The 21565-nt window shown below is 44.1% G+C and overlaps 1 protein-coding gene across 5 annotated transcripts in view; it reads left to right on the top strand.

Annotated features, from left to right (window-relative positions):
- AP2B1 (adaptor related protein complex 2 subunit beta 1) overlaps window positions 1-21565 on the top strand; it is an 80163-nt gene that overhangs the window by 24425 nt on the left and 34173 nt on the right. For all 5 annotated transcript variants that reach the window (XR_009484460.1, XM_059829083.1, XM_059829082.1 and 2 more), the window contains exons 7-14: window positions 296-517; window positions 1418-1538; window positions 3757-3852; window positions 8532-8647; window positions 9767-9932; window positions 10449-10547; window positions 13525-13784; window positions 17613-17805. Coding sequence is in view for 4 of the 5 variants with exons in the window: in XM_059829083.1 (XP_059685066.1) it covers window positions 296-517; window positions 1418-1538; window positions 3757-3852; window positions 8532-8647; window positions 9767-9932; window positions 10449-10547; window positions 13525-13784; window positions 17613-17805 (1273 nt within the window). In the remaining variant the exon portion in view is untranslated. The remainder of the gene's footprint in view (window positions 1-295; window positions 518-1417; window positions 1539-3756; window positions 3853-8531; window positions 8648-9766; window positions 9933-10448; window positions 10548-13524; window positions 13785-17612; window positions 17806-21565) is intronic.

Raw genomic sequence — 21565 nt, 5'->3', positions numbered from 1 at the left:
AAAGGCAGAAAAAGCCAATAACTGAACATGCATTGGGACTGTAACGCTGAGAGCTGGAAGAGTTCCTGAGCTAACTGTGGCAGGAGAGAAACTTGAAGCTGTGAGAGGAGTTGTTCTTGTTTGCTTCCTGCTGTGTTCAGGAAAGTAGGACTTTGCCTGTTCTTTGTGAGCAAAACCAAATCAAAGAAGTGTCTGAGGAGGCTGTTTTCAGCTAAATCTCCTAAATTCAGATAAGATCTGAAATATTTGACATTCAGAAATAAATGTGAACCCTTTCTTACTCTTCTGTCTCCAGTATTTGTGAACGGGTGACCCCTCGGCTGTCTCACGCCAACTCGGCAGTGGTGCTGTCAGCGGTGAAGGTCTTGATGAAGTTCCTGGAACTTCTCCCCAAGGACTCTGACTATTACAACATGCTGCTGAAGAAACTTGCCCCTCCACTGGTGACCCTGCTGTCTGGGGAGCCCGAAGTTCAGTATGTTGCCCTGAGGAACATCAACTTGATTGTGCAGAAAAGGTAAAGCCTCACAGGGGTGTTATTCCTGGGTTGAGAAGGGCATCTGGTTATCTCAGACCTTCAGATATTTCCACACGCACAGCACTTTGTTTAATCCAGGGTTAGATCCCTTGAGGGATGGATTAAACAGTCTCATGACTCTGGTAGCCTCTATTAATTTTCTTTACAGCATACTTGTGATGCCAGTATCATACAGTATTTCTTCACCTGCCTCTTCCTTCACCACCTTTTTAAGAGCAGTAAGAACTGCCCTCTCATTAGACTAAATCAGATTGCAAATAGGAAGGAGGGTGTAACTGTACAGTTCGTAGTGACCTGTAGAAGTTCGGTGTGCCTATGCTATTCTCTTCAGCATAGAAGGACCAGGCAGGTGACATACTGATGTACAGTGGGTTGTTTTTTTCGCCAGTTTACTCCCACGTGCATGTTTAAATACTGTTGTTCCTTGCTGGAAAGGTGGCATAGGTTGGATAGCACTTTGTGATTGTATTCAGGGCAGAGTCACTGTGCACTGGCATCTTGCAAGTGAAAGCAGAAACTGAGTTTGTAGGTGGGTTTTGCGTTGAGACGAGGATGTTTTGCTTTCATTGAAAACACTGATGTCCACTGATTGTCTGCAGTGGTTGGCTCAGCAGTTCAAATGGAGGAGGTAGAGACGTAGGCATAGTTAGAGAGACTTGAATTCTGCATTTTATATTTAAACAATCTTTTTCTCCAGCCTTCTAACTTTCTTGAAATTGTTGTTCTCATATGTTTGTTTGTATGTCCTGGACACAAAGTAACACCATTCTGTTTCTCAGTGAATGTTTGAGTAGATTTATAAACAAAAGATACCTTTGGTTAGGATAGAGCCCATTGTTTTTACCAGTCTTGAGTGAAACAATGTTATGTTCCCTCCAGGCCTGAAATTCTGAAGCAGGAAATCAAGGTGTTCTTTGTGAAGTACAACGACCCCATCTATGTCAAACTGGAGAAACTAGACATCATGATCCGCCTAGCTTCTCAAGCAAACATTGCACAGGTCAGCTGATCAAGTTCTGAAGTGTCCTGCATGTGTTCTGGAGATAGAAAACCCTCTCGTGGTCCTGGCATGAGGACGTATGCAACTACTGCTAGTGTTGTCGTGGCTTGTAGGCATCACTGTGCCTGGTGTAGTGTTCTTTGCAGCTACTTAATAGGAGGTGTTGGAGTTTCCTCCATAATTTAAATGTTAATAACATGGTATGTCTTGCATCATGACCGTTAGGTAGGTCTTGTTTTACAGATTTCAATTCCAGGAGGAGAGCTGATGTCTCCTGTCAAATGAGTCACTGCTAGTGCTGAGGTTGGAATGAAAGGCTTGTTTCAAGTGAGAGAAGTGTGCCTGTAATGGAGGCATTCAGAAAGGCCAAACATCACTGAAATGTGAATTTCGAGTGTATTAGTGAAATTGTTAAACCCTTGCACAGGCACTCTTCAGAGCTAAAATAACCTTTATTTTGCTTAACTTGCTTTCAGAGTGGAAATTGCACAAAGCTAAAGCTAAACTGAATTGAGACTGCTTTACAGTGTAGATTCTCCTTGGACTTGATGTAGTTTTAATCCAAATTCCTTTCCGAAAGGAAGTGTTCTCAAGTGCCACCCTAGCCACAAGGCCTAACACTAATGCAGAATGATTAATGCCTCTGGTTAGTGCTGTTGTTGTCCTATCCTAATTGTCACAAAGCAATTTCATTTAATGTGACATTTTTAAGCAGCTCTCTTCGGCTTTCTCCTCTGATGTTTTTTTGGAACAGAGCAAGGTAATTCATGCCTCTTTTGTGCTGGGGACATGGAAAACATTTTAAAAATCAGTTTCCATGAGAATGTATTCAGAATTGTCTATTTACTGTTGGTAGGCTCCATACCAATTTTAATGCGTAATGTTTAGATAATGCAGGTTGTTTGGATGAAAGGCAGTGGTGTCTGGAGGGCAGAGTCTGGGACTGGGATCTGCAGACTAATGAATAAATCTCTTCCTGGTTCTAAAGAGACATTCCTAAAACAACCCAAGCTGCATCAGAAATATGCCCTGAAATGAGACCCAAGGAGAGCAGGCTTCTACCCGCATCCTCCCAGTGTGGCTTGTCAAGACTCTTCATCTCCGTGCCTGTTCTAGACCAAGGCAGCGGACTAGTTGAATCCGAGGCACTCAGGCTTGGGCAGTATTTGAAAAGCATAAGCTACTAAACCAGGGTGCTCCAAGTACTGTGCAACATAGATCATCCAAGGAAAAAAACTGAACTGCAAAACACAGATGTCCTGTCTACTCCTTGCGGATTTATTTGTCTGCAGTCTGGCCCTTCAAGGCCTCTTTATCTTGTCATTGTTCTGAGCAATTGGCATCGATTAGAGATTTTTCAAACAACTGTGTCGCTTTGTGCTGTTCACCTCTCCCTTGCAATCTATTTGTGACATCACAATGAAATCCCTGATGTCATGTTTGACATGAGAAACTGAAACAAATGAGATTTTGAGGGAATATAAATTGCGTAGAGTCTTTTTTAAAATAATTTTTTCTAAGCTAAGTGATTTGTTTAAGACAAAGTAACTTTTTAGTTAGTGGTCTGTAACATCCCAGCAAGTCCTGGTTTAAGCCCTTGTTTAGCTTCCATTAGCAAAAAAAGAGACAAAATAGTAAATCTTATTCTTAAGAAGGGAAATATCTTCACACTGTTATTAATCTCTGTATAGGTGTTCCAGGGTGTCCTCAGATATCCTTTGCATCCTCCTTTTGGATCCAGTGGGGATCCAGAGACTCATCTCAGCACAGAAAAGGAGAGATCAAAAATGGTTGTGGCTGAGAGCTTACATACAGTGAATGTAGAACAATAAGTACAATAAACCGTACATAAAATCTGTGTGCATGGATGTGACCCCTAATTCACTGTATTTTCAGTGTAAGAAGGAATAGCAACATTTAAGTTTGGCAGGGCTGATTTTGCCCCCACCTTTTGTTCAGGGGAATTTGAAAATAATCTAGACTAAGACATCTTTTGGCTTTGGCCAGCCTAAACCAAGTCTTGCTGCCTAATCCAAGCCAGTGGGTCTCAGAGATAGAGACTGAATACAGAGTTTGACTGTGTTAGCTTTGAATGTGTGGGGCTAGCTGTGGAAGAATGAATCCTGCTTACGTTCTGGTACGCAAGTAGCATTGCTTGTCAGTGGGATGTTCTCTCTGTTTGACCCCAGGGACTCACATTGGTGTGCTTTCTCTGCAGGTCCTGGCAGAGCTCAAGGAATATGCTACTGAGGTGGACGTTGACTTTGTGCGCAAGGCTGTCCGAGCAATTGGGCGCTGTGCCATCAAGGTTGAGGCAAGTATCTGAAACTTGAGGTTTTATGTGGATCTCTGTCTTCAAAAACACTGATGGGCTTCACCATCTTGTTCCCATGTTACGCAAGTTTTCTTTGCTCCTGTGTTGGCAATCAAGTGACCTGGACACATCATGCTCATCTGCAAAGGCCCAACTGAACAGTAGGACTTGTAAGCTCCAGTTGAGGACATCACAGGGGGGTGGTGTGCTTTGCTCAGACCTCAGCTTGCAGGCAGAGCAAGGCAGCTAAATCATCCTTGATGGAATACTTTACTGGCTTCGGTGGAACAATGACCACTTATCCATGAGGACCTCCTTTGATAGCTGTGGCCTGACCTTTTGAAGAGGGAAGGAGAAGAGATTGTGCAGAGGAACTCAGTATTATGAAATGTTTTGTCTCCCCCCTGTTTCAGCTGAATAGAACACATGCATAGAGAGATCTGGGGCACTTAAGTGCAATTTGCACAAACATAGAGGGACCCTATCTGCTTATCTAGTGTTAAAGTGTTAAATCTAGTGCTAAATCCGTATTGCTTGTAGCTTCATTCAGAGTATGCTCTCTTTAGCCTAGATGCTTATGCAAATAAGTTCCCAAGAACCTCTGCAGTTATCCAAAACAACAGTCTGAAATGTCTTCTGCTGGTTGACCATCCACCAAAATGCTCGTAATAGAATATTTTTTTAGTGATGTCCCTGTTAATTTCCCTGTAAATGAATCTGGTATGCCTGACAGGAGCTCAAAAAGCCTGTGAAGAGAGAGAAGACTTATGCTGTGGTGGTGGTACTTTTCAGTAAACTGATAACCGAGTGCAAAATGTCACATAAATGGTCTAATTTCAGCTGAGCTCATTTAGCTTTTGCTAAAGTGTAGTCCCATGAGCATTGCCTGACAGCAGATTTAAATGAAAACCTAATCATGCCTAGCTGAGTATAGTGTTAGTGCACATGTTTCCCTTGTTTCAGCTAAGCTACTGTCAGTCTGTGTAAAGAGGACACCAACTTCTGTCCTTTTGAGAGAATCAACCTCCCATGCAGCCTTCTCTTCCTTCCTTCAGCTCTTAAAGGCTTATCACTTCCACAGCCTTTCTTTTAAGCGGGGCCCAACAGAGCAGGTGATCGCTGCCTCTATTTCATGTCTGCAGTTCAAAATGCTGGAGTGCTCCTTCCAAGTTGTGTTGCAGGCAGGAGGCTGTCTGGATGGAGCCACAGGAGTGACAGTATGAAATGCTCTTGAGCATGGAAGAGGGCTACTGAGAAGTAAAAAGAAGCTGATGGCAGCCCTTTTTGCAGCAGTGCTTGTGCTGGGGAGTGGGAGCTTGCTTTAGTTCTCAGTAGGAACTTTCTTGCTAGGACTTGGCCATGTGTCTGTCCTCGTTTCACATGAAAGCTGGTGTATTCCTTGCGGTATCAAGATGCTTTCAGAAGTTTTTACCCTTTCCTGCCCTCATCCCCTATGCTCTTTCTTCCCATCCCTGAGACCATGACAGTCACATTCAATATGCAAAGGACTAATAATAATGTCCCAGCAAATTTGTAGTGACCTTCTAACTGTGTAATTGTGTGTCGCTCAGTAAGTAGTGTTAACCTTGATTTTTAGCAATGCTCCTTTGAAGACACTGCTGCTAAAGATGAGGTCTGTTTACTTCTCTGACAAGAACCAGATTTAAAGAGGGCAAATATAGAACAACTCATTACAGTGTCCTCACCTCTAAGTTAATCTCTGTCCCCAGTGCATCTGTGTTTACTAGAGGCTGTTTGCACTGTGAGTTATGACTAATGGAAGAGCATTCTTACAGCCATTCGTGTCCAAGTTCCCAAGGCTTAGAAATCTGCTTTTTGACAAAGGGCACAGCTGGCGGGAGCTGTTGATGAATGAATATTCACGGGGAACCTCAGCTCTGCCTTCAAGGATCCTACCTTTTGTCTAATTGTCTCTCTTAGAAGAGTAAGACAGTAAATAAATGTCTGCTGCGACGTGCACCGTAGAGCAAGTGTGGCATTACTTCTGCTGCGCAGTAGTGCATGGTGCTAACAGCAGCAGAGTTAGCGCTTGTTTTGGAAATGTAAGCAATACCCATGCTGAATAGTGAGGCTGTTGGATTTTGCCCAGGCTTTGCCAGTCATACGGATTTGCAGGATGTCAGAGCAACATCGTTTTTGATGGATAGACTAGCTGGGCTCAGAGTTAGCTTGCGTACGTCTACACCAAACTGTGTGGTGTAGCTAGACTTGATAGCATGAGGTGAAGGTATCTGTGGGTTGTGCGTTGGTTTGCTGTATTGGCAGCACTAGATGAAGAAGTCATCTGATGCTTTTGATTATAAGGAAATGAAGTGGATGCAGAAAGAATAGTGATTCCTCTGGAGCAAAGGAGAAGCAGAAGGAGCCATATTAAAGGGAGATTTGTCTCAGTTCCAGGAGATTCTGCCAGCAGCCTGGTTCTTAGAAATCTTTGAGGCTTATGGCTGTGAGCATGGTATGTGCTACTTTGGTAATCTTGCGGGCTTTCATTTGGTTTCTACAGAAAAACAAAGCAAGTTTGATGTTGGTTGGTTGTCCTTCCTCACTCCAGCTTGAGAGCTGTCCTGGTTGGGGCACTCTTTCATCAGTTTGCAGAGCACTGCAGTTCCCAGGGATGTCCACCTTCAAATAGCAATGTGTTCACAAGGGATGGGGTGAGCTGAGATGTATTTTGTTACAGGGAAATTTTGTTCGAGGGACTGCTCTACTGTGCATATGCCCACATGACTGCTCACTTTCCAAGGGACTCTTGGGCTAAAAAATCAATACTGCATATTTCAAAGTGGATGTTGTGCTCTTCCTGGAAAGTGTCTAAAGAAAAGAAAAATAAACCTTAATTTGCTTTTTTCCTTGAATTCTGCAGCTCTTAAAGCTTTGCTAGTTGTAGGATCTGACAGGGCTGGACTGCTTGTTGCAAACAGTGACTGATGCTGTAGGTTCTGTAGAGTAGAGTTGGATTAGGACAGATTTACCCCAAGTGTTCCTTAAGGACACTTGGTAAAACATCTAGTGAAAGTTGTTGCAAGCTCTGAAGCATCTTGCTTGCAAGGACTTTGAGTGGGGTTCTCACTGTGACCAATGTCAATCTGTGTGGAGCCAGGTCCGTGGTCAGTCTCCAGGAAATGGAAGAATCTTCCAGGTCACAGGTCTCAAATATCATCTTGAGCAGGAGAAGAGGACGTTGTCAGATTGCCATTTCACTGCCTCCGTAGTGGCATAGTACCTGTAAAGCTGTGCAAAGGAGGGAGAGGTATCATTAAAAAATATGATACCAATCATATAATTTTATGATACCTCCTCCTTACTCTGATACCAATCATATTGGATTTTTTCTGTTTGGTATGAATTTCAGGTGAGAGTCTTAAGGCCTTTAGAGGCAGTTTGCAAAGACAAAGCAAATGCTGGTTTATAGTGTCTCGTCTCTTGGCTGATCCCCATGCCAGCATTGTCACTGTTTGCTCTTGTAGGCTGTGTTTGTAAGATATCACAGCTAAAGTCACAAGGGCAAGAAGTCACCAGGAGGTTTTAGTCTGTGCTTGTTCCAAATTCAGCTCTACAAGTCTTGAGGTTTGTCCTTGAGATTTTTGCCCATTCTCAAAAAACTGATTCCTGTGACTTAAATGTCATTTCATTCCTCCTCCTCCTGCCCAGCCTTCAAGTGCTTTAGAAGTGAAAGGGACTATTAGCTCACTTGAATTGAAAAATCCACCTACATTGCTATTGTTTGTGCCCTAAGATGTTTGTCTCCATCCTGAATGCTTTATGAATGTTCTGATGGTGACTGCCTAGGCAGTGTCTTGAGCAGTCTGCTTCTCACATTAATCACCAGCTGTGTAATGAGGCTTCATATGTGCTCTGCTAATAGCCAAATCGCTGTCCTTATTTGAGACTCTCTGGTGCTGGAGTTGGTTGCTCCTGTGATGTCCTGCCTCACTGTGCTACTTGGGAATCGACCTCCCTGAATTGTTTGCCTCTAACTCCAGTTCTGGTTCCTGGAGCGTGACAGTGTCCAGTCCTTGTTATCTTGCAGTGCCTGTGGCTGCCGATTTTGAACTATGTGAAATTTTGAACTAACGTGAAAGCTGGATTTCTATTTATAGCTGTATCTTCACATGTTGCTAGTGACCTTACCCCCAAAATACTGACACCTGTTGCTGGTGTGGGCTGCTATTTTTGCTGTTCTTGCAGCGTGATTAACAGCATGGCTTTCTCCTGATTTCTAGCTTCCCCAGACACCTTGCAGCAGTCCCTGTCAAAACTCTTCCCAGCTCTGGTTGCCACAGCTTGGGCGAGTCCGAGAGAGCTCATTCGGTGGCCTGTTTCACCTGCTAGCCAGCAAGAGGGTGATACAAGCAGTAATGCAGGCAATGTTCTTAATGTCTCATGTGGTGATCCAGCTATCTACTCGCATGGTTGCTTTGACCATTACTTTTTGCAGGAGCTGGAGTCAGCTGGTATCTCCACTGTAATACACAAGCATTTGTCAACTTCTAGGTTTTTTTCTGGACACGCACATTGAGTTGGTAGCTGTTGTCCTTTTGTTTTCTCCCTCTGGGCCCTTTCTCAGATGCATGCCTTGTTCCTCTGCGTGTGGTATGGGCTGGGAAGGAGTGTTTCTGCAGCTTGTTTTAATTGTATTGTTCTGTTCTTCTCTCCAGCAATCTGCAGAGCGTTGTGTAAGCACACTGCTAGACCTCATCCAGACCAAGGTCAACTATGTGGTCCAGGAGGCCATTGTTGTCATCAGAGACATCTTCCGCAAGTACCCCAACAAGTATGTGAAAGTAGTATAAGGTTTTTGGAAGCCCTTGTCTGCTAGCATCAGAATAGAGCAATGTAGAACTCACTCAGCACAGCTTACCAGGGCTCTGAAGCAAAGGTAGCCATTTTTCTTAGAAGCAGTGTCCATTCCGATTTTAGCTCCTAGTAGGATTCATATGTTGGCTCTAGATGAAGTATCGGCCTGACACATTATTAGTTTGAATTGAAAGCTTTTCCTTCCCCACCGCTCCATATTGATGCTGAGTATAAGCCTTAATCAAAAGCTAGTAAAGCTCTTACAGAGAATATCAGAAGGAAAATTTGACCAAGTTTACAGCATCAGGCTTCTGGTTTTGCGCGTCTCCTCTAGAAGGCTTATATACACGGCCATGAAAATTTATGGCTTTCATGGTCAGAGATCCCAGTCAGATTGTGCTGAATGAAACACTGCTGGCTTTCTCCATCGAGTGTTTCTCTGGCTTGGGCAGTACTCGGCTTCTTTTAAGCTGTTTCTGCCATAAGGTTTTGCCTCTTCAGCTACAGAACAGCAGCAGTGTCTTTCAGCAGAGGCTTCATGATCACCTAAAAAGTAATATGGGACATCTGCAGGCCCCTCTGGCAATTTCTGCTGTCAGTTACAAGACAGATTGCCTGCTTATGACAGGGATACCCACGCATGGGAATAGGGGAAGCTAAATAATTAGTGTGGGGTATTGTCTGTTTCACAGCAAAGCCTTTGGGGAAGTGTAATATCCAGTTTAGAGTTACCAGTCTGAAGATGCCAGTGATGCTCCAGGATCTGGTACAGACTTACGGTTTGAACTGTTGGATCAAATGTTCCCTTTAGCAAAACAGAGAGTGAGGCAGCTTTGTCTTGAATTCCACATCTGGGTGGTCTTGCTGATTAATGAAACTGCAAATCTCTGGAGGAACCTGTGAGATCTTAGCGCTCAGCTTGGAAACAGAGAAAGCCCAGGAATATCTTCCATAGTTGAGTGAAAATGCTGCTTGTTGCATAGAAATACAAGACATTGCAATTCAGTGCAGGGTTCTCTGCAGAATGATGTGGGCAGAGATGGAGTAACACAAGTTGAATTCACCCCAGTAATCCACCTGTACTCTGACAAATCAGGTACGAAAGCATCATTGCCACTCTGTGTGAGAACCTAGATTCCCTGGATGAACCAGATGCCAGAGCTGCCATGATCTGGATAGTGGGCGAATATGCAGAAAGAATTGACAATGCAGATGAGCTGTTGGAGAGTTTTTTGGAGGGCTTCCATGACGAAAGTACTCAGGTAAAATTGCGTTGTACATCTTATCTGTAGTGTTTCATGCAGTGTATGCCTGGGTTGGACAGTAAATATTATTGCAGTGGCCAGAAAATACCTCCCAAAGAAAACTTCAATAATTGCCTAAAATAAAACTCTTGGGAGTCTGTAGGCTTGCTCTGTTCTCTGTATTTACCAAACTTCTCTTCTTGGAAGGATAAGACAGAACAGGAGGGGTTTCTAGATGTTGCGTACTTTTTAGGGAATAGCCCTATTAGGGACCAGAACATACAGAAGAATAGTGATGAGATGCATAAAAGTATGACATAAATCTTGGTGTGCTTATCAGGGACTTGTCTGCAAAAGTGTTTTGCAACAGGCAAGAGTCTGAGTCTCATTGTACTGGGTTTCACTGGCAAAGAATAGTGTAATGCTGTTATAAAGCATAGGACTTGAGTTTCATGTCGGTAAAGGATGTTGAGACTTGAGACATTGCTAAAGCATGGATGGATTTTTCTAATCTCTACTGTGTTCCTTTCTTAGGTGCAGCTCACCCTACTGACTGCTATAGTGAAGCTGTTCTTAAAAAAGCCTTCTGAGACACAGGAGCTGGTTCAGCAGGTCCTCAGCCTGGCCACGCAGGTAAGCCAAGATACCCAGTGAACCAGAGCCCTTCAGACACTGTGCTGGCCTGCCATGTGGTGTTTCCCATCTGCGAGGCCAGTCAGCTGTGCAGTAGATAGGATTCAAGCATGTTCCTCTCTCTCCCAAAGAGGAGGGATTTGACTCCATTTAAGAGCTGCTCAATGCCTGTTACCATACCATCTGGCATCTGTGCTCTTCTTAGCTCTTGCTTCATCCTAGTTCCTTCCCTGTTCCCCCACCAAATGAAAAGTTAGGGACAGGGTAGAGTTATGAAGAAACCAAAATGCTTTCTACTTGAAGGTGGCTTGCAGTTAAAACATCTGGAGCTATGACAGAAGGAAAGGGCCTGGCAAAGATTTTCTTCTGTAAACAGCAAAGCTTAAGTCGTGCTATGAAAAAGAAAGAACTGAGGTTTGGGTTTTTTCCTTTGTACTTGGATGCTGTCAACCAATGTGGCAGCTTTGCTGGAGGCTATAACAGTGGGTTAAGATCCCGGATTCATTATGCATGAGGTGCTGAGTTATGAGCTCAGATCGCTGCTGGCAGACAGAAGTGCTGTAGTTCTGGAGGACAGAAGTGGAGATGTCCTGGTGGTAGGAGTGGGTAAGTCCTCAGCTGATCCTCCTACACTCCCTGGCTGTAGTGATTGGGGCAAATGTGTGATGGTATAGTTCAAAAAGAGCTGCTCCTCTCCAGACCTGCTGTGTCAAGTGATGAAAATAGTCTCCCAGCTGTTCTGAATGGGCTGTGATTGTTTCTGAGCAGAAAACCTGGAGCCAATTATCAGCTGGCCTTTTTGGTCCTCTGCTGCAAGAAACCATGGCTGTGGACTTACTAGTACTTAAAACTTCCATTCATCCCTGTGGGGGTGTTGCATTGGTCAAGGGCAAGAAATCTGTGGCCTGCTTTTCTTGCTTCAAAACCTGCTATTAGGCAGGTTCTCAGCTCCTCTTTAGAGAGGGGTGGGCCAAGGGCATGCTATATCATTTGTCTAAGCCAACAGAAGAAAGGTACTAAGTGTTAAAACCCACTATGCTGAGTCACAAAACACTTAATGGCACCCTAGGAATATAACAGGTGTCCGTTTTTTCTGTTTGTCACAAATGTTGATTCTTGTATTTTAGATGAATAATAAGTCAGTGTAGGATAGCTGGCTGTAAAACACTAAAAAGCCTTATGCTTCAAGGTCTGATTTCTAGGTAGAGATACTGTTTTTCACTTGTGTGGGAGAGTAATTACACATGTGTTTCTTTCCCCAGCTTATGTATTGTTGCACTTTGAGTGTCTCTTAGGGTATATCTGCATAGCAAACTGCAGGTGTGATTGTAGCAGGAGTCAGCTTAATCCAGCCAACACCGGTAAAAATAACAGTGAAGCAGCTGGGGATGGGAGGGACACAGATGCGTAGCAGGGATCAAGGTCCCTGGCCAGTCCGTAACCTAATGGATGGCACAGAGCCTCTATATCTCCATCGCTGTTGTCTGTCTGGCATGGTGGGTAACCAAGCTAGCATGGGTTCATTGATATACACCACAGCTGTGCATGCAGACCCCAGAGAGTGGAGAATTGGGAAAAATGTGGAAAGGAAAGATCTGAGCCTCTTGTTCTAGTAGATTTACTGAAGTTTCAAATCTGTTTGTTTGGCTGTGAAAAGAAACAGTCAGTCTTGAATCCGTATGTGCCTGCAAGTAGATAGGAGCATGTGGTCTTTCATGTCTGCCCTTGCAGAAGCCCTGCTTGAGCTTGAACTGCCTGCTGCAGGCAGGATGCAGAGATTTTTGTAGGAATCGTGAAGGATGTAAAGAGTCCACGACTCCACCATCAAACTGAAAAACAGCACTGCAGAGAAATCTATCAGTTGACCCAGACATTGTATCTAGGTCCTTACGAACAAAATGAGCTTAGCACGCTTAGTCTCATTACAAATAGAGGGTTTGCTGTGTGCCTGAGAATGTCTTGAGACAGAGGGCAGAGAGGCAGGTTATAGCAGGTCAGCAGCAACGTGAATGAGATCACAAAGACGAAAAGAAATGCCAAGGAGGAAGACTAATGAGGTGTACGATATGTTGCCAGAATTTTATGGGGGGGGGGGAAAAAACCTCAGAAACACTTACCCTGTTATACAGCTGACGTGGGGATTAAAAATCCCAGCTCTTGTTCTCATGAACAGTTCAAACATGTTGTACTCCAACATAAAACCACACCCCCTCCCTCTCCCTAGAACATTAACTGCAAACTACCACCAGTCACTTTGCTGCTCTGGGCAGAGCTGTTTGGAAAGGAGAGAAATAATTAGCACTTCATGCAGAGGCAGAAGTATCTGCAGTAAAACAAGGGTATTATTGACAGCTGGAGAACTGATAAAGTATCCTAACTGTGTATCATTAGCATCTTTCCGTACTTCATTAGATAACTAAAAGGCAGGATAAGTAAGATCTCTTTTGGTATGAGGAATACGGCTTATTACGATCCATCCTGTAGCTCTGCAGGGTCTTTGTGTCCAGCAGTGCCCCTGGGTAAGTCATATATTTCCAGGAATCTTGGCTCATTCTGTTACAATATGCAGTACTGCATGTCTACTCTTAGTATGTAACAGAGTCATTTTGACTCATGTTCTTTTCTCCTGTCTACGCCCCCTTGGAGTTCTCCTAATACTTAGTGTTATGTTAAGTGGCAGGAGAGTTTGGAAAGCAGTTGATAGCTCTGTGGGTTGGGGCAATTGTGGGATGCAAATCCTGGGCTTTTTGTTCCCTGACTAGCTGAGCAGGAAGCTAGGCATTAATACTTTGGTTCCCATTTTTAATTTTGGGATGTTCATCACAACAAGCAGTTTGTAACATGATTCTGAAATTGGTGACTGTTGCTACTGGATGGCTGGGTTTTTTTAATCCATCAGAATCACTCCTAGGAAAATTAAGTGATTACAGGTGTTAGTCTGCTTCAAACCTGTGACTGATGTATTTCTTTTTCTCAGGATTCTGACAACCCAGACCTGCGGGATCGTGGCTACATCTACTGGCGCCTTCTTTCCACGGATCCAGTGACTGCCAAAGAAGTAGTCCTCTCAGAAAAGCCACTTATTTCTGAAGAGACCGATCTGATTGAACCGACTCTGCTGGATGAGTTGATCTGCCATATTGGGTCTCTGGCTTCTGTGTACCACAAACCACCCAACGCTTTTGTGGAAGGGAGCCATGGGATCCACCGCAAACACTTGCCAATTCACCATGGAAGGTAAGCTGAGGCAACCATGGTGATAACGGGCAGGATTGCTTGTTTCTTTCTAGCAAACAGTCCGAAAGATGCAAAGATCTTTTATAACGCTCTAGTGGGTTTTTTTATTGATTGTGTAGGGGCTTGCAGGTCATTCAAGAGGCCATTTCATTGTAGAATTTAATCCTGGGTATGTAGCTTCTGAGTTTCTGGGTCAGAAGACAGAGGAAGTATCAAAGTTCTTGTGTGAGGAGAAGCTATGATGATTTTTGAGAAGACACTGGCTATAAGTCCTCTTGCCGTGAGAGTTTGAATAAAAAAAGCAGAAGCTTTGGATAACTGGTACAAGGGCATACTTCCAGGAAGACGATGACTGTGGTAAAAACAAGCATCTTTCAGAAGGATATGCTTCTTTGATTTTGTAAGAGCTTTTGCTTTAGCAACAGCGCAGCTTTACAAGCGTCACTTGTGTAGAATAACACCAATTTCGTGGAACTAGCAAGCACAGGGATCCTTAGCTGTTGGAATATGAAATGAGGAAGGACTGGTAAAACTACCTGTCTCACTTGGTGCCTATAAAGCAAGGGGAGTGTAAATGCCATCTAAACCCCATCACTGAAAACTCTTTGGGCTTAAAAGAAGATGACTAGACTGATACGGTTCTGTCTAACCTTTGGGGTGGGGGTTGAAACGTTTTGGCTTATTTTCTGAAGCTTTAATGCTTCCCTGTGATCGCAGTCCTGGAAGTGGGTTAGATCTGCAAGAGCAGGCAGTGCAGTAGTCCTGGGCTGCAGCAGTGTTGCTGTTGAGCCTGTTCCCATGGTTCCTCATTCAGGTAAGCAGTGCTATTTGCACTAATGGTATTAATTACAAATATAAGTGTGCTTTACAGCAGGAGGCAGAGTATCCAGGCTTACCTCTTAATAAAATTCCCAAAGTGACATTTGGAGTGCTATTTTTTGCTGTTGCACTGATAAATCAGTGTGCGATGCTGCTCCTTTTCTATTTTCTGACGCTTCTCTGCTATTCTTAGCAACTAAAGCTATTTCTGTAATGACTAGCTTCGGGAAGCTGAGTTGTTTTCTCCCTGCCTATGAAATCAAGTCTGGCTGCATTGACCCAGGACCAGCAAGCACAAGTCTACCAGTTGGACAAGAAAAGCAGTGGCTGCTTTCCGCAGCTACCTCTCCTACTCAAAGATTTGCCTCAACAGCAAAGTGAGCTGGGGCGGGAGTAGCTTTGGTCTTTGGTGTTACCAGCCTTCCTGTATGCTGTTGTTTCAGGTCGCTACAGAAGCTAATGTTTTGGGGGGGGTTAGTCAGCTCAAGGAGTGGTCTTTCTACTAGCTTCTTGTGTATACTGTGTGTGTGGCTTGACTTGGTCATGCTCAGGCAGTCTGCTGACCTCAAATCTTTTCTGACTATAGCAGTATTGTACACTGCCCCGGTGGTGTTTACTACTAAATTACCCATTAATTAAACATAAAACCTTCAGGCCTCAGTCGGCAGTGGCAAGCTGAGAAAGCCAGAGCTGGGGGAAGGTCTTGAAGGGTGCTCAACAGAGCATACTGCTGCACTGCTCTAGGCCATTTGGTAAGTTAAAAAATGAGTGGTGTTACTTAATGGCACACCAGGCTTCTCCAATGTGAGCTCACCTCATAAAGAGGCCCTGTTATTGTGTTTTTCTGCTTTACTGTGGAGAGATGTCCACAATAAATGTGGCTTAAGAGAGTCAAGATAGCGTTGCGTGGAGTAGATAAGCAGAAGTAGCTAGATGAGTGGTGCTTTCCTGGCTATAAACTTAGGAGTTAGTTATGGTTGGCGGAATACACTACATTGCATTTTGATTCATTTCATTTTCATTCAAAGCAGTGTAGGATAGGTTCCTTTCAGCGCTCAGCTGATGGGAAGACCCATTGAACAGCTCACAGATGGTGAGATGTTCCTGCCTCTTCAATGAGCCCAAGTGTCGTAGAGTTGCAGATGAATCCTAAAGGTGGGGAAGAAATCTCCTGATTGCTTGGCAGTGTTTCCTCAAGTGGTGGCTCCCACCACTCCTGCTCAGCTATAATGCAGCTGGGAAGTTTGGGGAGATGGTTAGGCATGGAGTCTGGTTAGATGTGGGCAGGAGTCCCCATTCCCACACAGGTGGCTGCAGGAAATTTTTGGTTCAGGCTGTGCATCCCTTGTGACACCCAACATCTGGGAACTGCTGGAGGCTGAACTCATAGGAGGGCCAAATCTCCAACTCACATGGGCAAGCCCAGCTGCTAGCCACTGCCCAAGACTATAAGGGAGAAAGCTTACATCAAGTCTTTTTGCCCTTTATAATCCACGTATTCTTCATTTTTTTCTTTCAAAGAAAACGCAAAGTTGTTTATACAAATCTCTTTAAAGAGGCCCATTCTCTACAGAAATGGAAGGCTTGGTGTTTTGCTTTTTAATACAAACTGACTTAGCTTTGTCCTTTCCTAATTTATTATTGGGCTTTGGGGCAACTGCAGTTACACAAGACCTTGAAGGATTGCTTTATCTCCATCAGAAGAAGGATGAGTAAGTGTTGAAGAGGTGTGGTGTTGAAGGGATTATATGCTGGGAACGAACCATGTGTGTGCACTACCGGATTGTAATATGCCTCTGCTCATACATGCTGTTCTTCCCTGTTCTCAGGTTGGGGGTGGGAGTAGATCACGGTAACCACTTGCTCTTCAAAAATGTTTTAGTTGGCTGTTCAGCATACTCGGAAGTCTCCCTGCTGAAGGCAGAAGCAAAAAGGACAACTGATATTAGTACTATTAGGGGTCTAAACCTTTATTGCAAAGAAGCTTTCAACCCTTTCTGTCACTGCCTGATAACTAATTCATTCTGCAGTCCTTATGCTACATCTTTTCCTCTTGGCACTGAAGTTGGGAGCGGCTTATGCTCTGTTGCTAAAGCTTTCCCCTCAGTAACTGAATAAGGATAAGGAAGAGAATCGTGGCTACTCAAAATCAGGAGCTGCAGTCCTTACAAAAGAGCCCCAGTGTTAAACACCTTGTCAGGAAGCTAATTCCTATGTCATTTGTGTGCAATTACCTGTTGGCTGCATCTGCAGTAATATGAGCTAGAAATAATTTTGTCCATTACTGCTGGCAGCAGAATACAAAATAGATTTTAAGTTATCTAAAATGTTAGTATCTCTGGATTTAAAGAATAAATATGTTGTAATCAGATCTCCAGGAGCTACAGTCAGTCCTTCTTTTTTTTCCCCTCTCCTTCTTGTAAAATTCAGCGGCAAGTGAATATAAAAGGTAGCCAGACTGCGTATGATGAGAAATTTTGGAAGGTCTATAATGAGCATTTCTAGACTAGTAATTAGCATGCCTGTTAACTCAGAGAAAAGGAAAACATTGATAGAAGGAAGGAATCAATTTTAGATTGAGGTCTTTAATTAGAAAAGAGTTGTGGAGCTTGGTGTTGCTCAGTAGAAGGTGGTTAATCCAGATCTGTGGGGAGTGGTTGAGTTTGCACTGGTTAGAGTGAGGGCTCAAGGGTTTTATCAGTGTTAGGTCTCTGAGGAAATCTGTATTTATTTTTTTCCCATGTTTACATGTAGTTCTCCAGGCCCAGTGGGCTGAAAATCATCTCTATAGGTTTCTTTTGAGCTGGGAAATAATTATTTTCAGTGCTGCAGTCCATGTAGTACTCATGACTCACTGTTCTGGAGGGGTCTGTGATTCTCAAGGTGGACAGATTTCACACCTTGGAGATTCTCTTTTCTGAATTGAAAACCATGCACAATGCATGGAAAGTCTTTGGCCAAAGGTGACTAATGTTTCTCTCTCCTGCTTCTTGTTCCTCCCACCCATAGTACCGATGCAGGCGATAGCCCCGTGGGCACAACAGCCGCTACAAACCTGGAGCAACCGCAGGTCATTCCATCGCAGGGCGACCTTCTGGGTGACCTTCTCAACCTGGACCTGGGACCCCCAGTGAATGTTCCCCAAGTGTCCTCCATGCAGATGGGTGCTGTGGACCTCCTGGGAGGAGGGCTGGACAGCTTGGTAAGCGGCATCCTCTTTAGCTTCAGCTGATGCGAAGTAATTGGAGCTGTGCTTATGTCTGCAAAGCCTTGATCATTTGTGCTTGTAATGCTTGGATCACTGAGCTCCCAGCGCTGAGTCCTAAAACTCCAGGAGGATTTAACCAGTACCAACTTCCAGCAGGTTTTTCCTGCTGTAAAATGAATGTTGCTGCATGCTGTAGAATCCCCATGGTCAGCAGATATATTTGTTCCATGCTTTTTCTGTCTGTAGAAGAAAAAGAAAAGGTTTTAAGGATGTAAAGTGTCCCAGTGCTTTGTAGTTGATTCAGGCTCCCTTTCAAGAAGGCATTTGTTCCACCCCGTTCCCAACCCTACTGAATTTCAGTGCAAAACTCAGGGCTGCAGGCCGTAGCCCTGTGTCATCCCATTTATATATTCTCCAGAGTGTGTCATGGTTTAATATTGGTGACATCTTAATTGCAGTTAGGTCAAGAGGGAAGCACTCTGTGTAGTCCTCCCCATGCCGCAGCTGCTCATGAGGAGGTATTCTAGCACTAACAGGGTCAGGCTCCAGAGTATGAGTAATCACACATTGCTTCTGCTCTGGGGTGTGAGCTGGGCGTGAGCTGCAATGAGAGAATCACTTAGCAAGGAGATCGCAGCAGTGGAGAGAGCAGCTTGGTGCTGTGGTCTTGCGCTGGTGGCAGCCAGGCACTGAGAAGTAGGGAATGTAATCATCAGCCTGGGGGATGCTCCCATGGGATGGAGCACAGCACACAGATCCCTAACAGCCTGGTGACTTACCTACAGGGGTAAGAAGCAGTTACGGTATATTTGCACCATCCCTTACCTGAGTAAGACTACCCCAGTGAACACAGCTGGGTGTTTTTCAGACCTACGGTGGATTTGTCTTGGTTTGGTTTGTGGTTTGGCTTGTCGTGAGCTGGGTTGGGTTATCTGTGTGCCTGGTTTAGGGGCACTTTCAGTTCTGAGTCAAGCTCTGAATAATAGAGGTAGGAGGCAGCTGGATGAACCCCAATGCACCAAATCCTTATTTGTCAAAGGTACATTTTCTTTAAGCTGCCATAATCTTATTAAAGCAGACATTAAACACATTTCCAGCTCCAGCACTTCATGAGCTAATGAACTGGAAATGATCTAACCCTTAATGGCATTGGCATTCATGGGGTCAGATGTGCTTTAGTCTCTGTGCCATCTAAACAGCAGTGTGCTTATTTAGCAGGGAGACTGCTTTTACACTAGGGAGACAGGGGATTAGGGAAATGGTTTAAGCTGGAGTTGCTGGCAGGGCAGACAGTGAGCCCGGAGCAGTGACCTTTGCAGCCTTTGCCCTGCATTGCAAGACATGCCACTAAAACTGGGGTTTTTAATTACGTTAAGGCATTGCAGAAAATGGTGGTATCTGTGACGGCTCAGAATGGTTAGGAGTTAAATTCCTCTGGTCTATACTGTCTTCCAGACCACTTATAGTAACCCTTTGTTTCTCATTAGTGTCAGAGACAAATAAATGGACACACAGCAGGAGGACTAAAACTTGATTTTGGGAGAAGAGTTTTCTCGGGGTTGGCATTAATGGGCTTAATTTAGTGACTCACTTTGGCAGTAGAGCTGTTAGTTCATATGGTACTAGGCTTTTACTTAATATTTTTCTCAAGCCTTAAGTAAATCCATGGGGCTGTGGAGTGTGATCTAACAAAGTGATCATGTCTGGACGGGGAGTAGCTGTGCCTCGGGCTCCATGGGCCAGCACTGTCTCAGCTGAGTTACTAGATGGGGGTGAGCACAAAAAAAAATATATATCTGAATGGTGGTGGTTTGTTGGTTTTTTGTTTTGTTTTTTTCCCCCTGGAATGCTTTCTATTGAAGTGCTGTTGCATCAAATGTCCTGTCTTCTCCTGATCCCTCACATGTATAAGTGAATCTTTTCCTGGTAAATCTCTGTGTTTCTCTGGCTTTTCCTTCCCTAATAAGCCTAATTAGTGTGTGAGTGAATGTGATCTGTGTCTTTGTTTATTGTTGTGGGCATGTGTTTAACAAGTATCAAGCTGACTTAACCCTAACCTGGTATTAGCTAAATTGCTAGGCAATGTCTCTTGGCTGTGTGGCTAGCCAAGGGAATTGGCATTTGGATCTTGGGCTAATATTAAGCCTCATTCGTGCAGTGCCAGAAACACATTCTCAAACTGCAGGTACGCACATGCCTGATTTCTGTATGGCGTGAGGGGATGAGATGCATCCCATGGTGCCCCCTTGAAGAGCCAAGCTCTTCACCCTTCACCAGGGATGAAGAATGGCTGGGAGCCAGGGATGGCGGTCACTTGGGCTGCTCATGCTGTTAATTAGTGGGGTTGGAGATTGAAATAGAATCTTTCTCTGTTCTTATCAGTGTTCTGCCTATCAGTGTATCAGTAGGCATTCTGGCTGTCAGTATAGCAATCCTTTCCTCTTTATCCTTCAGATGTCTTATCCACACACTTTCTTGATGTTATATTGCTGCCTGATTTGTTCTGCTTTGAAGTTTCCTTCTCCATTACTCCTAAAGTTGTTTTTTTAATGCATTTTCTTCCTCTGCTTTGTTGGGAAGACTGAGGCTTCCATACCCTTGCATGAAGCGTGGAGTGATGTGAGAAGTCTCTCTCTCATCGTCAAACCAGACAGTTTACTTCACTTTTGGGTCCTTATTCTACAAGAAAGTAACCCTCTTCGGTTGTGAACACCGAGGCAGCTGTCTTCCTCTCCGTGTGTGCTGCTTTGGGCTTTCTTTTCCCATCCCTCCTGTTGTCTTAAGAGTCTAAGTAAGAGAACTGGAACCAGGTGTGGTTGAGGTCGGATCTAAGGAAGGATTTGAGTATGTGTTTTCCCACCAGGACTTTGTCTAGTGTAATTTTTTTTAAAGCTCCCAGTGATGGAGTTTGTACCACCTCTACTGTTGATGCCTGTTTTCTGCTCATCACTAGCAGATCCCTTTTGGATCTTGGGTGACCTGAGAGGAGGCAGGGGAACGTGAGACATTCAAATGCAGCGTATTCTCTACATTGTGCTCTTGGCATTACCTCTCAGCCTTAGCAGGGATGCAAGTTGCTCTACTGTCAGAGTAGAGCAACCCCAAACCCCGCTTCCATTTTCCAAGCAACTGTTTGATATGTAAAAAAGCCTAAATAAGCCTCTGTTACAGTGGAAGAAAATGGTTTGGGATGTGCTTGAGTTGATGCATGAAATCATGGTCCGTTGCTGTGATGGTGAGATTGCGTCAGTCCTGCGAGTGTCTCAAAGGCAGCTGAAGGTCTGGAAGAAGCTGCTGGCGGGATCTCAGCCAGTTTGTCACATTCACTCAGTGTCATGTGTTGATCCCCTTGGATACTTGTTGCAGCTTTTGTGGAGGGGGTATCTGTCTTCAGAGGGATGCTCTTGCAGGGCAAGTCCCACCAGGACTAACCCAGAAAGATCAACAGAGGCATTAACTTCTACGGGAAATGTTATTCTGCATTTCCATTTCTTAAACCTTGGGGTTTTTTTTCTTCCAGGCCTTTAAATAGAGACTGCATGGTGTAAAACTGGATAAACTCTGAATTAATATTGTTCATTTGAATTTTCATCAGCATTGCTAGATATTTATCCCCATGACCAGAGAGACTCCAGCTGCTTGACAGGTTAATTTCTTTAGTGAATAACTCTTATTTTATCTCCATAGTGAGTCCTGTAATTGATACTAAATGTAACGTGCATATTGTGCGTGCACAGATGCTGAGTGTGTGTTA

The sequence above is a fragment of the Gavia stellata genome, chromosome 25 (genome assembly GCF_030936135.1).
Source record: "Gavia stellata isolate bGavSte3 chromosome 25, bGavSte3.hap2, whole genome shotgun sequence".
In the NCBI taxonomy this organism is placed as follows: Eukaryota; Metazoa; Chordata; class Aves; order Gaviiformes; family Gaviidae; genus Gavia; species Gavia stellata.
This window is presented reverse-complemented; position numbering and strand designations above follow the sequence as displayed.